General features: G+C 42.2%; 2 protein-coding genes across 11 annotated transcripts in view; both read right to left on the bottom strand.

Annotated features, from left to right (window-relative positions):
• Nucleotides 1-431: 431 nt before the first annotated feature.
• On the bottom strand, nucleotides 432-13182 carry naglu (N-acetylglucosaminidase, alpha). Its single transcript, XM_084341551.1, has 6 exons — nucleotides 12699-13182; nucleotides 6486-6633; nucleotides 5919-6065; nucleotides 5294-5379; nucleotides 4177-4433; nucleotides 432-3947 (listed from the first exon to the last, which is right to left on the bottom strand). Exons 1-6 carry the CDS (start codon nucleotides 13109-13111, stop codon nucleotides 2743-2745), a joined length of 2256 nt encoding a protein of 751 aa, XP_084197677.1. The 5' UTR covers nucleotides 13112-13182; the 3' UTR covers nucleotides 432-2742.
• Nucleotides 13183-17501: 4319 nt separating this feature from the next.
• LOC311250402 (uncharacterized protein) overlaps nucleotides 17502-18374 on the bottom strand; it is a 54953-nt gene continuing 54080 nt past the window's right edge. For all 10 annotated transcript variants that reach the window (XM_084342063.1, XM_084342068.1, XM_084342052.1 and 7 more), the window contains one exon: nucleotides 17502-18367. The gene's annotated coding sequence lies outside the window, so the exon portion shown is untranslated. The remainder of the gene's footprint in view (nucleotides 18368-18374) is intronic.

The raw sequence follows: 18374 nt of genomic DNA, 5'->3' as shown, positions 1-18374 counted from the left end.
GTAAGGGTCACCTGACTATCATCCTGGCTGATTACTGGATCTGATATTTAGCATTTTATGATTAATGTAATCAGGGATTCTTCAGATGCTGTGTGCACTCCTCACAGCTGAGCTACTGGAATATTTATAGTTTAAGACCTCACGCTGTATATCTAGCAGCTAGACAGTAATTATAATTATTAAAGGAAAAGTTCAGTCAGTATCTCCTCACCCTGATGCTGATGGAAAGTCAGGTGAAGTTTCGTAGTCCACAAAACATTTCTAGAGCTTCACAGTAAAACAGTGTTGCAGCATTTTCCTCAACAACTGGAGTAGCTGGGGACTTGATTTTGAAAAGTAAAAAAAAAAAAAAAGATATTAATAATAATAATTAGAAGCAGCTTATTGATTTTCAACAAACAGCAGTCAAATAAAGCAAGAGACATGTAATCTTGAGCTGCCACAGTGTACAGTACCACTACTGCACTACTGAGTATTTATATAATTTCATGATATATACATACAATCAGTGCTAAATCATGTGTATAAATGTGCCACTATGTGTTTTATTTATTATCCAATGAGGCTACTTTTTATTTTTTACATTTTCACAAACAGAGAGGACTTAAGTAGGTCTGCATACATAGTTCTGTATTGCTACTCTATTTCTATTTATTGTAGGCGAGTTTTTTTGTTTCATAAATGCACCAAAACATGGCATCATTCAAATGGAAATGCAGAGTTCAAGTACCTTATACTGTAGGCATCAGTAGGCCACTGCAGATTTGCCACATCATGTGAAAATATAAATGAATGCTCATTAAAGCCTATTAATAATCTTGATAGGCTGATTTAGACTTTCTAGGCTGTTACCTTCATTATAAGACACAAATATGTTCTGCAGCTCCAGACAGATTTTTTTGACGATGACGGGGCAGAAATGGCACTTATGATCATAAAGGTTGCTGACCCCTGGCCGACCCAGTTAATATCATCACTAAGCACACAAACAACACAGAGGTGGGGAATGAAGTCACTGCATTAAGTCACACAGCCTGAAGACTTTTATGACATGCCTGAGTTGAAGAATCCCAACAGTTTAATTCATCAAAATAAAAAAATAGCATTTTTACAATAAAGGCACCACATGGAATGTTTGTTGGCACATTATGAATTAGAAGCTGTGCTCAGGTAGTGACGGCTAAAATTATTATTCTCCCAAAATAGATTGTCCTTAACTAACACTACAATGATGAAAAAGAAAGGTCTCATCTACACTTCAGCAAGCTAAAACATTGTGACAAGATGTGTGTTTCAGTGTTTCATGTATATCCGAATTGTCTATTTCTATTCATGTTCATATAAAAATATATTTTTTAAAAAGGAAAACCATCTATGAATGACCAGATGTTCAATTATCTACTAAGGTGCACCATAAGCCAGTATGTCAGAACATTACTCGGCATTAGACAATTTCCTGTCCATAAAACCTTACAGAAACTCAACTGTCCAATCTTACTGACCGTACAAGCATGACATTGTAAGTGAAGTAGAAAATTGATCAGCGAGATCAAAGACATCCAGACAAGAAGGCTACTTCATACCGACAGGCACGAGTGTCAGTCTCTGCAAGAGTCCTCTCAGTCCTGGCTAAAGGTCGGCAGGACGTCAGACCGGTTATAGTGTGGTACCTGTGATTTAAAGGAATTGTTTAAAATGTTGGGAAATGAGCTTTATGAGCGTGATATGTTCAGCTGGATATCAATCTCATGTCCGTGTAATACAGAGCTGGAGTCAAGATACTGGTTAGCCTAGCTTAGCATGAAGCTAGAAGCAGGGGCGTTATTATGGGTCCCACTTCTTTTCTTGCCAGACCCGGCCTACTCTGCCTCTGATCGGTCCACATCTACTGTTTTTCAATGATGGACCACACCTGAGCTAAATACATCCATCACATTTATAATAGGAGATGGTGAGAGAAAAGCACAGAGTTCAACTGACAGGCACCTTCTTCCAAAAAAAGAACTAAGATTTTGTGGCTGGACAATAAGACGGAGGGAGACCTGTGGGACCTGTGGGACCTCTGGGACCGGTGCACACTGAGGTTGCCATGTTTGGTTTCACTGTGTCTTTATAGTCAGTAGCTCAACTGTTGTTAGCTCGTAGTTCCAGCATCTAACTTCCCTTAAAACCACAAACTGTCATTAGTGCTTTTCTGTTGGTACACACAGGTTAAACCAAACAACACACACAATGTGTAAGTAACACAGTCAAGGCCGGCTGTGGTGCCCTGCTTCCACTCCATATGCTTAACTAGGCCAACCAGCTCCATACAAGCAGACACACGATTCAGATTAATCTCCTCATCTTGCTCTGGAATGTGACTCAATCTCTAAAAACGTTAAACAATTTCATCAAGATCAGTTGAAAACAGCATCAAGAGATGAGTGGATTAAATTCTACACAAGAACACAGTCTTCTGTAAGTCATCAGCATGTCTTAATTTTTTCCCCTTCTCCTATTTAATAAGGCATGATTGGATATTTGATCCATTTGAATAGAAAGTGAAATTCCCTTTTCCTAACCTTACAACATACACAACTATCCACTGCTGATTTTCCTACATGTGCAAAACAGATTATTCCTGTAAATTCAGGCTGTTGATTTTGTACATCAAAATGTTTTGGGATAGTCTTGGAAAACTGGAGGTGGAGGACGACATTCTTCTTGCTGTAAGTTATTCCAAAGTGTAGTCCCGGGTCACTATAGTCTCTTCAAGGCCTGTGGGTAGTACTTGAGGAAGATCCTGCGGGCGATCTCGTACGTGTCTCCCTGAGGCTTGGTCGGGTATTTTCGGCTGTTGTAAATGAATCCCTTTTCTACCTGGAAAACTGCCTGGTTGAAGGAGTCCTGCTTGAATGGTCGTCCGCTGTCCAGACATTCTACCAGGGTGTGAACGAACAGGCCCCATCGCTGGGCGTAGTAGTCCTCCATGAGGCCTCCCCACTCTTTGCTGGCGTAGTCCAGGATCTCACCACTGGGACCCCACAGTGTAAGCTGGTTTCTGGCGTTCATATCATAGAGCTGTGCCTCCTTCTCATCCAGGGCTAAGGATCGGGCCCGCTCCAGCCACGTCCCCAACAGGAAGTTGCGGTCACTATTAAGCAAACGATTGAGCTCAGGCAAGAGGTCATAGAGCAGAACCCCGCCTGCAGTCAGCAGCTCTGGCAGCTTTTGTTTGTGGAAGGCATCTGCGATATCCTGGTAAAAGGATGTCGTCAGGACTTGTAGGACCTGCCGAGTCACATCCACAAGATCGTACCGGAAAGTCTCTTTGGACATGAGAGATGGAGCCGCCTCCATAATCAGTTTCCAGGCTTTGTACAGGTCAGCTGGGTCATACCACCTGTCAGTATTCATGCGAAAGGAAGGCCGGCGCACCAGTGGGCTGTGGTTGTGGTTTCGGTAATGTGGCACTGTGCAGTTGTAGACGCTCGCAAACAGCAGCCTCCATGCAGCAGTCAGGTTCTCCTGTGTGCTACCGTAGCGGCGTGCTGCATACAGCGACGCCCACTTGGACAAGTTGACGGGCTCCTTGCGCCAGGCCAGCTCGCTCATCAACTCGAACATCACAGGATTCTGCTCAATGCCCTCGGGTGTCATGCCTATGCCCACCAGAGTGGAGTTTGGGAAGTGCAAGGCATTGAAAGGCCCTGAATTGATGCTCTCCACTGTGCCAAAGAATCCACTGTTACCCCCAAAGTTCTGCAACATGCACCAGATGAAAGGCTGTCCATAGAAAGACTCTGTGTAGGAGAAAATTGGCTCGGTCTCTGCAAACAGGTCCAGCACGATCATTCGTCCAAGGGGCACTCCATGTAGTAGGGCCTGAATCTGGGCAGGCTTCCAGAACCAGGCAGCACTGAAGAACAGCCAGCCTTGCATCAGCCAAATTGCCTGAGGGTCAACTGGGGAGAAAAAAAAAGGGATTTGGATGAGGAACAAGACGGGGACAGTTTTTGAAATGGTTGGAATCAGCAGGGAGCTAGAGCAGTCTGTGTAAGAGAGTTGTACAACAGGTCGTGCATCGGTCATCAAACTGGGGCAATTATTGTACTTGTTGCCAAAAATAGCAGCACTCAGACAGACACAGTCGGGTTTAAAGCTCTCAGTGTGAACAGGATGATGGTCACTCACCGGCAGTCATTGAGGCAAAGACGGAGCGACTGACTGCAGACAGGTAGGCGGGGTCAGAGGAAGGTGGAATCATCTCATTGAAGGTGTCGGTGTTGTAGATGTGATCCGTACCAAACTGCTTCACCACCTGGGACAGGTAGAGGGAGCCGATCTGGAGGAAAAGCGGGTCTCGAGGGTCTAAGATGTACGAGCATGAGAAGCTGCAGTTGAACTGAGCCCACGGCCCCAGTCTGGTGACATTGGCTTCAGGATACAACCTGAAATATATAAAGAAACACATCAGTGATTCAGAGCTTTGACTCAGAAATGGACTTCTGTACACACCTGACCGATAAATCTGATTTTCAATTCAGCTTGAATATAACAGTTTTTATCGGCATGGCATTTTAATTTGTTGCCTCTTGACAATTACAATATAAAAGAAAGAAAGAGAAGAAATTAGAGCTCGGGTTGGAAAATTATTTTAGAATATTTTTTTCTTACATTTGTAGAAAATCTATGTTGCTAAAGCTATTAGCGAGCTAGTGGCACAAGAAAAGTGCAGCCTATACCAACACACCAGGTGGACAGCTGTGAGCGCTAACAGCAGCCATGTTCCTTATGATAATGTTCACTGTTTTCTGAAATGTGAGTGAGACGTGAGGTAACGTTAGTTGGATACGGTTAGCGATGAGAACGATGCGCAGCATTCCCTGTACACAGCCACTAAGCCTGTTGTTCAGCAGCTAACTCAGAACCACAAAGCTCGCGAAATAAGACGATACCAAAGATACATTTATAGTTAGAAACAATGTTATCTTTGGCATCTTCTTCAGTACTATTTCAATTTATTTTATTTTATTATTATTATTATTATATATTCTGCACTACGAACATCAGGTAGATGTTTCACTGTTTCGTCGTTCAGCACAATGACAATAAAGACCTGAATCTTGAATTACAGCCCCTGATCCTGATGTTCAGCAGCTAACTCACAGTTACAAAGCTCACAGGCACTGAGCCAACAAACAGAGCCTCTGCGGAAGCAACACACTCGTTCAGTGGCTAACGTACACACACAGCAAAGAGCAGTGACTGCCGGGCCGAGCAGCCTGAAACATTAACAAGCACGAGTCACCTGAGGATTCCTTTGGGAATGTTCCCAGAGAAGGCCGGCAGCACAGGAATCATACCGAAGGATCTCATTCGCTCCAAGATCTTAAACTGTGAAAAAACAGACAGTGGAAGTGAACATTTCAAGTCTACAGATGGTTTGGTAACACTTCATTTAACCACTCTGGACACGTCTTTGACATTACCCCCAAACTACCACAATAATTACTAAAATGTTTGGAAAAAATGACCCAAACATAACTAAAAAAAATAATATTCTGCTATTTTCCAACAAGTGGTTGATAATATCTGGTAACCTGCTGCTGGTTTCTGCTTAACTTCTTCTGATCATACCATTTTTTAACCATTTACATTCTCACCAATTCAACAATAAACACACATTACACATTTTTTGCTAATGTATTGTTTTCTGAAAATATAAAAAGAGTGACATTTAACTTGAGTGGTGTGAAGACAGTATTATTAGGCCTCAGCAGGCACTTAAGGAATGAAACGTGAAAATGAATTCATTCATTCTCGGCTATGTTTAATACAACAATACCACCACTCGGTGGTGCCAAAGTTAGAAATGTCCTGATTCTACACATAATGGCAACAGACTGTGTTGAAGAGCATGGAGGTGTCAGTACTTGGAGATAGAGCTGGTTCACATGCCAGGACTGCGGCAGGGGCCCACCGAACCTGAACATGTTCCCCATACGGTTCCAGGCCAGAAACGCCGGTCCAGAGAAGAACTCCTCGATCTCTGTCTGGTTTAACCCGAGAGCTCGGTAGACCTGAAGGAACACAACAAGTTAATATGTTGCTGTTCACATGCTGCTCTGCGTATCAAGGTTAGATTCATGTCAGAGATTGTCATCGCAAAGGTCAAAGCCGAGACGTTTAATAACTTAATAACGCCATGTCCTCCACTCACTTGATATCAGTTCCCTTTGGTTTTATCTTCTTCCTCTTACTGCTCTCAGAATGATGCATATATATTGTTAAATTAAATCTGCTGCTCACTTCACTGGCTTGTAGCACTTTTCTGCCAATCAGAATCACTTTAGAAGCACATTTTGTTGTTACATCTTTTCCAGAAAATAAAAAAAGTTTAAATCCAGCTTTACAAGAGCACTACACTGACAGGCTGTCTCCAACTGTGTTCCTGTTTGTCAGTAATATCATCACTTTGAGCCTGAACACTGCTCTCGTACCTCTTGCCACAGGGCTTCTTGGCCAGTGAAAGCCAGCGGCAGATTGATTCCATTGAGCGCCATCCAATCGATTTCTCTCTCCCATCTTGGCCAGTCCCACCACACAGAGGAGTAGCTGAAGGTGCAGACGTTCTGGTAATACCGGAATCTAGATACAATCACACACAAAAAGAATTATAATTAAAATGATAAAATAATTTGTTCAAACTACAAAATCCAACCCCGAACAGACGAAAAGATAAAACTAAAACTAAACCAAAAAAGCAGCTGTGAAAGGTCAAATTCATTGTGATCGTTTTATCAAAAGACTTGAGACACAGAGCAAAGCCCTCCTTTCAGTCGCTGGTGACAGGGCTGGGCCAACTGGCCTTAAAATAATATTGTGGCACCGGGTCAAATGCCAACTAAACATTTTCATTTGTGGCACTGGTGCACCTGAAGAATACCCCCTCTCAGTGTGTAGACTGTTGCCTTTGAACAAATATTGGCCTATAAACATATTTTCTGTAGATTATCGTTCTGACAGAAGTGCGCATTTCACACAAGAGGGCAGCGCTGAGCTGAGCAGTGCTGATATACCTGAGTTTCCGGTGCATCCAGGTAAAGAAGAAAAAAAGACGCTGCCAGCGTTTGAATGACAATGAATGAATGAATGAGACAAGTCCGCGATCATCTGGCTTGAAAAAGAAACCCTGCTTCAATGCAAGTTTCAGAGACGTTGTTGGTATGTGTAAAGACGCAGCTTTTTATGTTTATCCTGCACAGCTGATTTCGGTTGAAACGCGCTGAGACTATATTCATTGACAATTAATGAGCGGTGCGGCTGTGTGAGACGCCGCACAGTCAATTGTTTTGGACTCAAAAGTTTAATCAATGAATGATTACTCAATCGAATGTTTGATTATGTAAATGATTGATAATAAAGAGTGTTATAATCCTTTGTTGAAAGTTAAAGTTGTCTATTTATTTTTGCATATACATTTATAAATCAATTTTGTCAATGGATTTTGTGTGGCAATCAGCTACAATTTATCATGATTGTGTAGGCCCATGATTGGTGTAATTAGACTAAGTTTGAGAATGTATTTGTGTTAATCATTCATGTAATTTACTTGATTATTAATTAAAATTGTGATTATCATTCATGAAATGTGATTCACCATACTAATTTAGTAACCTTGTGTATCTCTGTTTCTTTATGATTTGTGTTGGAGGTTATCAACCTGAACCTGAAAACTTAAATAAATGCAGAGGAGAAGATTTGAAAAAAGGAAGTGAGTTGTCCACTGCATCCTCTGTTGGGATCTAGGCCTCTTTTCAAGTTTGGGCAGATATTGAGGCAGAAGAAATCAGATAACTTGACAATTATTGTGTTCGCCTGAAGCAGGATTTTATGTACATCTCTCACGTGTGCCATGCACGACTGTGTCTGTGTGCAGGTGTGACACCGTGCCGTGTGCTGGGAGGAAGAAGCGACCGGTGACCACATCATCATCATTTTTAAATGTAATCTGCTGTAATAAACATTATCTTTACTTCTTTCACCAGTGTCTCCTGATTGACAGGAAACAGTCAGGTGCACCAGTGTAAAGTTGACCTGCAGCCCTGATAACAGTTGTATAAAATCTTAACTGGCTCCGGATGAGCTTTCTCAGAAAAAATCACTAAGGCAATATCTTCTCTTGTGTAATCTCAATTCACGCTGTGAGAAGTTTGAGAAGTCATTTGCAGCTGGTACTGTAGGGAAGATGTGATTAAGAGTAGGATTAAGTGTTTATTGAGCTCACATTAAGGACTATAAGTCATGATATCTCTGCCTCTGCTGCATCAGCTTTGACGGTTTTCTGTTCTCCATTCTATCTCTCATGAGTCCTCAAACTTTACAGAAGTACAAACTGTATCGGTTAGAGGTGTGTAGATGCACCGTTATTAACATGTGGAAGAATCTGATTCAATGAAGAGACAGAACATAATCGTGAATTTGCAGCCAACACAAAATGATATCCTGCCAGTGTTGATTGTTGTAATCGTTGTTGTCTGAGCTGAGATGAAGTTATGAAGTTATGTTGCAACGTCGCTCTCTTGCATTGAATTGTGGGCAAACATTAGGCAATGGCTTTAATACAGTACGTTGGGAGTTGGGAGAGAGATGGGAGGCAGAGATCAGCAGTGAGTGATGAACTGCAGACGGATTTATGTCTTGTTTTTGTTATGTTTAGAAACTGAGGTGGGCCACACAGATACTGGAGTTTATATTTATTTACTTGTATCAACTGATGGAAACGTGGCTGTGGGCAGTAATATAGAAAAGTGAGGATGCCATACATTCAGATCGAGAATCGTTGTGCATTCGTATCGTTGATGGGTGAACTGAAACTTGAATCGAGTTGTAAGACCAGAGAAGATTAACCCCTCTAGTATTTGTGGTGTGTCCTTTAACAGCTGCTCTTTAAAAATGCCGTGTACAGCAAAGGTCAACCTAGTAAGCATACATACATACATACATACAGACATACATACATACATACATGCATACTGTAAACAGTCCACATTGGACTGAAAATGAAAGAAAAACGACGAGAGTTAGAGTACGTGATGACTCCAAACTGGGCTGAAACCTCAATTATCATATTGTCCCTTCATGTCCAATCCAATGTGCTGGAGCACACAGAAAAATAAACTGTCCAAATACTAGATAGATGAATCCAGTTGCACTATGGTAATTTCCCGTACAATAAAAGTCACGAACACAACTGACGTCAGTGTACGTACAATGAAATGATGCTTGAGATAAATTAAAAGTAGTGATAGGTGGATCTGAGCCGTAGCCGTCTGCACCTTCACCCCCACTAAGATATAGTCATGGGAAAACTAAACTGTGCCACTCTTGCCGTGGCTTTTTCAGTTTAGCTACTGGGCACATGACATAACTGGGGTGAGCTGATGCGGGGCTAATGCACTACAGATAATTGAAAGGAAGGGTCCTTTAAAGGGTCCTGCCGCGGTGCGAGTGTCCATAGCGCTCACAGTAAACAATGAAAAATAGTGTGTGACAACGCTTCATTTGTCATGCAGCCATGCGTTTGGCTGTGCTGTGCTCCAGTGGAGGGGGCTGGGGTCACATGCCCCCCAAATACTGCAATCATAGAATTCAAACACACAGACACACCGTGGCATCCTAGTCCCTCAACACTGATAGTGATATCATGAAAATAATTTGTGCTCTATTCATTGGGCAGCATGGACATGTTTTATGTTCTCAGCTGCTGTTGAATCATATTTACTATCAGCACTTCTGTGGCTCTCAGTAAGTGAGTGGCGGCAGCTCTGCCTGGTGAAGCTCTGGGGCTGCCATTGAGAGGAGCTGGCACGCATCCGATGTGCAGCAGTAAGAAATGGATTTGGTGGGAAAACAACATTTTCAAATGTGGTGTGAGTAAAATTGCACTGTCAGTAAATTCCCCCGAGCATATGATACACAGGCCAAACAAAAGGAGAAGTATTCACAATGCTGATGCAGCAGCCACACCGATCTTCATCTGCCTTTACATAAACGGGACTACGATGGGCCGAGGTGGGAACGCTTTGCAGGCGGAACCAAAACCAAGTATTTCAGTTTAAGCCTTTACATTTTAGATTTGCTTTTTTGAATTTCCTATTTCTTTAAATTTTATTATTGCCAGATTATTCCTATAAGTGTGGTAAAATAATAATATTTTACATTTTTACATCTTCTAATTTCCTATTTTAATTCTAATTATGACCAAAAATCATCCTCCATATCCTCCATTTCTGACTGAATATATGAACGCACCCTTATTTATAGCTAAACAATCAGTGTTTACTTTAACCATGAACCCATGTTGGTATAGTTAACGCCATAAGACACCTGAGGTGGATGGGGAAACAACTTGTTTCCCCGAGCTCACAGCTCATCTTGATGAGCTGTGAGCTCGGCAGTCTGTATGTATGTGATGCGCTGAAGATATCTGGAAAAACTGCCCGTGTTTTCTCCTGCACATGCAAACGACTCGTTGCACTGGAAGCAAAGAGCACTGTCCTCATCGACTCGTACTTTATCCAGACTTTTAAGTGCATTGTCATCAGAGCGAGGTAGCGAAAACATGAACATCTTACTTTCTCCAATACAGACAGCAGTGCCCCAGAAAAACCCTGAATAGATTTTTAAAATCTGAATGGGAACATTGTTCCCGCCGGACTTTTGCTCCCAGAACAGCGTCGCTGAGCAAGCGCCCCCTATTGACATCTATTGTAGCAGCAGTTTTGAGGAGGCTACTTTGCCCAGTGTTTATATGTCTGTCTGTCTGTCTGTCTGTCTGTGTGTGTGTGTGTGTGTGTGTGTGTGTGTGTGTGTGTGTGTGTGTGTGTGTGTGTCTGTCTGTATGTCTATCTGTCTGTCTGTCTATCTGTCTGTGTGTCTGTCTGTGGCCAGATTTTGTCAAAATGACAACCGTAAAAGATGCAGTCATCAGAATTTATAGGTGTGCAGCTGAGCTCAAAATGAAGGCTTGGTTTGAAGTTAGGTGCGGTCCGACACATGTACTGAGTGATCCATCACAAGATAGTCTCCAGTTGAAAATGTTTTTATGGGAGGTCTGAACTGAGATGGCATGTTATAATGTTTTTATAGGTGATGTAGATAATAGTTTGTATGGCTCGTTACCCTCTCTCTCTCTCTACACATTAACTTCTATGTAAAAAATCATGCAAAAAGTTTTGAGATATTTTACCTACATAAAAGGAGTTCCCCAAAAATGTAAATCCAGACATCATCTCCTCCCCTCATGCTGATGGAGGTGAAGCTTCGTAGTCCACAAAACATTTCTGGAGCTTCACAGTAAAAGCATTAGCATTTTCCTAAACACCTGAAGCAGCTAAAGACTTGTTTTAGAACGGGACAAAAAAAAAAAAAATGCGAGATGTTATTTACACCCTTTTAAAGCAGAAATCTTCACCGTAGCTGCAAGGCTACAACATAAAACAACCTGTCTGAATCTCGACTGCGTGTCGAACATCTCTTCAAATTAATTTGTGATCTTGGGGCTCCTGGAGACTTGGATTACACCAGACAAGCTGTATGGAGCCATTCCTGGGTTTCTTCAGTTGTTTTCCAACGTTTTGAAACAATCCTTAACTACTTCATGACTGAATCTTTATTTTTGGGTGAATTTATCCTTTAAGCAACACCTCAATGTAAAAATAGCATAGTGTCAAAGTATTGTATAAAAGTATCAAGTACATGAGAATAACACATATGACAGTGTAATGGTAATAATGTACCTCAATACTGTAATTAAAGAGCGTGCACTTACTTTCCAGCACTTCTATGAATAAAACAGCCAGCAGTGTAACCAACTGTGTGCAGGCTGGCCTGCTCTATGTAGATCTATGTAGATATACACCAATCAGCCAGAACCACTAACAGGTGATGTGAATAACATTGATCATCTCATCACAATGCAATGTTCTGCTGGGAAACCTTGACACGCACCACCCATCCAAACACTGTTGTGGACCAAGTACACCCCCTCATCACAACAACACTACCCGATGGCAGTGGCCCCCCAGCAGGACAATGTGCCCTGACACACCACAAACACTGCTCAGGAACACAATAAAGGGCCCAAGGTGTTGACCGGGCCTCCAAATTCCCCACATCCCACTCTGATCGAGCATCTGTGAGACGTACTGGAGCAGGTCTGATCCATGGAGGCCTCACCCCCGAACATACAGGACCCAGAGGATCCACTATAAAACGCCCTGGTGCCAGACACCACAGGACCCCCTCAGAGGTCTGAAGTCCATGTCTGGACAGGTCAGAGCTGTTTTGGCTGCACAAGGGGAACCTTCACAATATTAGGCAGGTGGTCATAATGTTACGCCTGATCAGGAGATCTATGCAGAGAGCAGATCAACGTAGACTATATGCAGACTCTATATAGACAGTATATCTATGTAGATCTATGTAGACAGTAGATGTATGAGGTGTTGTGTCACGCGCACAGCAGCTGTTAGTTCGGTAGTAACAGGCTCGGCTCGCGTGCGTCATGAATCACAGCTCGCGCTCGAGCCCTGATCCGGTCGGGGTCCGGAGAAGGGGACACGAACTCGAGGTGACGATGTGAACAGCTGACCACTTGAAACCAAGCTCTGGGTCAGGGACACACGGTCCTGGACCCTGCGGGCACTGACCTGTGCGGCGTGTTGATGCGCAGGACGCCGGTGAGCCTCGGCAGAGGTCGGGGCAGGTCCAGCTGGTCACCGGACCAGGAAACATGGCAGTTGCAGAAGTATTTCAGATAGTTGTAGATGCCAGAGGCCACGGCCACTCCGCTGCTGCCTGTGGCCACCACCTTGTAGTTCTTAGTGGACCGGAGCTCGCACAGGTCCAGGCTGTCGTTGGAGAGGCTCCTGTTGACCGACACGATGAACTCCGTGGATCTGTTCCCGATCAGGCGCTTCAGCAGCCCCACCACTGCTCGCCCCTGCGCCTTGTCGCTGGCTTTCGGTTTGAGGTGGTCCAGAGTGGCAAACTGACAGCAGGCACCTACGAAGAGACCCAACACGACGACCAGAACCAGGCTGCGGCTGCTTCTGGGTGGCATTTTGATGTCCAGTCAGCGAAGGCACAGTTTCCCACCGTGGCTCGGGTTTAAAAACAACTTGATTTCTTCATTTGCAGAAAACCAGGAAGCGCTGCTGCACTGAAGGGCCGCCGTCCAATCAGAGAAGGAGCTGCTGCCCGGATTATGAGTCACAGCCTATCAGAGGAGGCGGATTCTGAAAAAGCCATTTGTATGAGAAGCTGATCGTCATGTGTCATGTGATGGTAATATTACAGAAGTGACCTGGTTTACAGGCTTCATGTGATCAGACACCTTTACACCGCGGTGACCCGCTGACACCAACATCCCACCAAAGGTTCATTCACTGTCTGCATGGCCCTGTGGTGCTCAGTGACACGTGGAGCCTGAATGTCACATTTAGGAACAGGCTCATATCTGGTTACCCAGATCCTCCACTTCAACTGTGGTCAAACGCTGAACATGTTAAACAGCAACCGGACCATTATTGAGAGTGACACCCTGAGTGGAGGCAAGGCAAGTTTATTCCTACAGCACAATACAGACACAAGGCAACTCCACGTGCTTTACATAAAAATCTGTAAAAATAAATTAAAAATTGCATTTAAAATACATTAAAAACAGGCAGGAAGACATCAAGAAACAAACATTAAAACAAGTTGAGAAGTAGGAAAGTAGGCTAAAATAGAACAGGTTTAAAAGAGACAAGACCAGAAAATAAAAGTCACAGTGCAGTTCAAAGCCTTCAAACCGCTTCAGTGAAAGGCTGTGAAACAGAAAGGTCTTCAGCCTTGATTTAAAAGAGGTGACAGTTGGAGCAGACCTGCAGGTTTCTGGGAGTTTGTTCCAGATATGTGGCGCATAATTAATGAACACTGCTTCTCCATGTTTAGTTTTGACTCTAGGGACTGGAAGCAGACCTGTACCTGACGACCTCAGGGGTCTGGATGGGTCATAACGTAGCAGCAGATCAGAAATGTATGAAGTGTTTGTTGAAGCCCTGTTATTTCTTTAAGCCATGTCCCAGCACAGGGTCTGTCTGGTCCATGTGTGGAGGGCTGCTGTTACTTAGGCCATACAAAAAGACGCTCAAGGGTCGAAGAATGATTCTTTATTGCATCTGCAGGGCACTGAGCACATCAGGTCAGGGGAGGGGACAGGACACTTAAACTCAACCGAAAGGAGGCTTTTTGGATTCATAGACACAGTATCTTGGTCTAAGTGACACTATAGATTTGACATCTGGGGGAAAAAAAAATCTGTATCGCCCCTCAGTATATCTATGTGTTTCACCTGGTTTGTCATTATCTGGGTCATGTGATTTCCTCCTATTGGCTGTTACTGTTATATAGGTGGGGCCACATTGTGTTGTTTGTGACTTTATGGTGGAAATCTGTTGGCTTTTATAATGTTGTCCTTTTAATGATTTAGCTTTTTAATATTTACGTCCTTGTTTTTAATATTAAAGTTATTGTTTATGGTGACTAAAGCCATGGTAAACTATGGACAACTCAATAAAGACAATGGTTTAATACAGTGTATTGAATTAAGGTGCCCATGTAAAAGACAGTGAGGACAGACAAGTAACACTACCAGACTGAACAACTCACTGTAACAGAAAGACAAAACACAAATCAGAACAAAATCAGACACATTAACAGACACACGACAGACAACACTGACAGCAGAGAAAGTGTAAAAAGTATTCTCCTCTACTTGAATAAAAATAGGTAAGAGTCCACTAGTATCAGAATACTGGAGTGGATGGGAGCCATTGTCCAAGATGCCACGCAATTTGGACAGCATCCTCCTCTCTGACACCACCGTCAGAGAGTTCAGCCCCACCCCCCAAAATGCCACTGGCCTTGCAGATCAGTCTGTTCAGTCAGACTCATAAAACCTCCTGAGCATAATCTGGCAGATGTTTAAGGACCTCAGCCTTCTCAGAAAATAGAGATGATGTCCCTTCCTGTAGAGGGCATTAGTGTTCTTAACCCAGTCCAGTTTATTATCAATGTGGACCCCCAGATACTTATAATCCTCCACAATGTCCACTGACCCCCTGGATGGAAACAGGGGTCAACGGCACCTTGGTCTTGCTCAGGTCCAGAACCAGTTCCTTGGTCTTTGTCACATTGAGCTGTAGATGGTTCCACTCACACCATGTGACAAAGTTGTCCACAACAGTCCTGTACTCCTCCTCAGGACCTTCACTGATACATCCAACTATTGCTGGGTCATCTGAGAACTTCTGGAGACGACAGGTCTCTGTGCAGTAATTGAAGTCCGTGGTGTAGAGGGTGAAGAGGAAGGGAGAGAGGACAGTCTCCTGTGGGGCCCCGGTGTTGCTGACCACTCTGTCTGACACAGTGTTGTAAGCGCACATACTGTGGTCTGCCTGTCAGATAGTCAACAATCCAGGTCACAAGGGGGGAATCCACCTGCATGGCTGTCAGCTTCTCACCCAGTAGAGCTGGACGGATGGTGTTGAATGCACTGGAGAAGTCAAAACACATGACTCTCACAGTGCTCGCTGGTTTGTCCAGGTGGGCGTAGACATGGTTGAGCAGGTAGATGATGGCATCCTCAACTCCAAGTTTGGGCTGATAGGCGAACTGTAGGGGGTCCAAGAGTGGTTTGACCAAGGGCCCGAGCTGCTCCAAGACGAGTCTCTCCAGAGTCTTCATGATGTGATAGACTCATTGTGAAAGAAGCGTCTGTATAAAGGTGGATCAATTCTTTTGAGTGTCACAGCCCCTGCAAAATGACTCGTTTCACTGTCATCATTTGAGCCATTCGGCCAGATTACATTTGGAAAGTCTAGATTAAATAATTTTATCCATCATCAAGTTAGCCAGGGGCTAAACCGGAAGTTAGCCACCTTGGTCTGCGATCCAGGTATTTTCACAGCCGGGAAGTCAAACTTTTTTGGCTTTAAAACACCACTGAGCAGCTTTCCTAAGAATGACCAGGGCTCTGTGTCCAGTAATAAATGTCCTTGAATAGACTGCATCCCAAATTCCTTCCTTATTCACGCGCCACCACCGGATGTTGATAACGCATCATCACTTCACGTCGTGCAATTTAACGTCTTCACCCGGGTCTTAGTTTAGATCAGAGCTGAGCGTGATAAAAACCCATGTCTACTGCAGGATCAATTGATCCGGGTGCATATGCAGAGTTTACACATTCCCATTGCACAAAAAATCCCGATCTTAGCAGGTTTAAGTGGGATTTCTGACCAGTAGAAAAGGGGTATTAGTTAACTGAAACACAGATGACCATGGCTCTCCAGCCGGTCCTGTGTTGCTCTGTCCACAGTGATGGGCAGCAGCTCAGGGTGTAGAATATAGAATATAAAGTATAAGAATAGTTGGATGAATAATCTCTGGATTACAAAATAATTAATATTATTTGCAGAAAGATAACCTTGAAGTATAAAATTAGTGATTACTATATAGCTAAACAGGATTAGCATACTGCTATCCACAGTGAACAGCTGCAGCTCAGGTGATGAAGAGAAGAGGGAAACATAAATTATTGTTAGCTGGATAAATAATGTCTGGATTACAAAATGATTAATATTCTATGCATAAAGATAACCTTAAATTATTAAATTAGTGATACTTAATAGCTAAACAGGATTAGCATACAGTATTTGTCTCCATTGAAATGAAATAAAACAAAAACAACTTGCAAACGAGCCTGTGCAGCACCTGAAAAAGCTACATTTTATACATAACATGCAATTATGATGAATACATGTCAAAATGCACTGCATCATATAATTCAGTCATATAATATGCAGTATGAAGAACTAAATCAGACCTGCTCTTGTGGCACAGCAGTTTGTAGGTCATGAATCTTGTGTTGTGCTGCAAAGCAGAGCTGGTTTACTTTAAAACTCTTTAAAACTGAATAGTTACTCTAACATATACTTGAATCTAAAGACACTGGTCATAAACTAATAATAACTTTAGTCTGCTTACATTTGGTTTTATTAAATATTATAAGGCTATAGAAGCAGTATCACTGTGGATTAAGTCACTTTTTTCATCAAATTCACCCTTTTCATATTAGCTAGAAGTAGCACCCTGACAGTATTTGTTTGTGTTGTTGTTTGGTTTGTTTACCTTGTATATGAAACACTTTCCCACTGATGAACCTCTGCAGTTATTGGCTTAAATGCCTGCTGTCGTTTCTGATACTTAATGTGTACTGAGCTTTGGCTCTTGTCTCTGTCTCATGTTAAACACAGCTTTATGTATTCTGTAGTACCATTAAGTAAAACTCCACTGGGAAAAAACACAATCATTTTGAAAAAATAAAAAATAAGCTAGTGTGATGCAACACAGTTATTTGTGTATTTACCATGTAATTGCAGACAATGAATCATATTGACCTGATTAAATATAGTTTAAAATGATTTACTTAAAATGATGGCAACTATCTTATCAATCTATACATACATCTATACATACATCTGTAAAACAATCTATACACACATCTGTACATACATCTGTAAAACAATCTATACATACATCTATACATACATCTGTAAAACAATCTATACATACATCTTATCTATCTATACATACATCTTATCCATCTATACATACATCTATACATACATCTGTAAAACAATCTATACATACATCTATACATACATCTGTAAAACAATCTATACATACATCTATACATACATCTGTAAAACAATCTATACATACATCTTATCCATCTATACATACATCTTTACATACATCTGTAAAACAATCTATACATACATCTTTACATACATCTGTAAAACAATCTATACATACATCTTATCTATCTATACATACATCTTATCCATCTATACATACATCTAAACATACATCTGTAAAACAATCTATACATACATCTTATCCATCTATACATACATCTATACATACATCTGTAAAACAATCTATACATACATCTTATCCATCTATACATACATCTATACATACATCTAAACATACATCTTATTTATCTATACATACATCTAAACATACATCTTATCTATCTATACATACATCTATACATCTTCCTATACATAAATCTATACATACAACTAGACATTTATCTAAACATCTATCTGTACATCTATCTACACATCCATCGATCCATCTGCACGACATCCCAGAAGTCCACAGTGAGGAGAGGAGGGCCGCTGATGCTCTGCACTGGATGGACTTGGTGGAGGATCAAGCTGCTCCATCACTGGGTGATGCTCCACATCCTCTGATTGGTTGGACTCTGTTTG

Source organism: Pagrus pagrus (genome assembly GCF_965226575.1).
Source record: "Pagrus pagrus genome assembly, chromosome: 21".
NCBI classification, from domain to species: Eukaryota; Metazoa; Chordata; class Actinopteri; order Spariformes; family Sparidae; genus Pagrus; species Pagrus pagrus.
The sequence above is the reverse complement of the archived record's forward strand: the minus strand, read 5'-3'. Positions and strand labels throughout refer to the sequence as shown.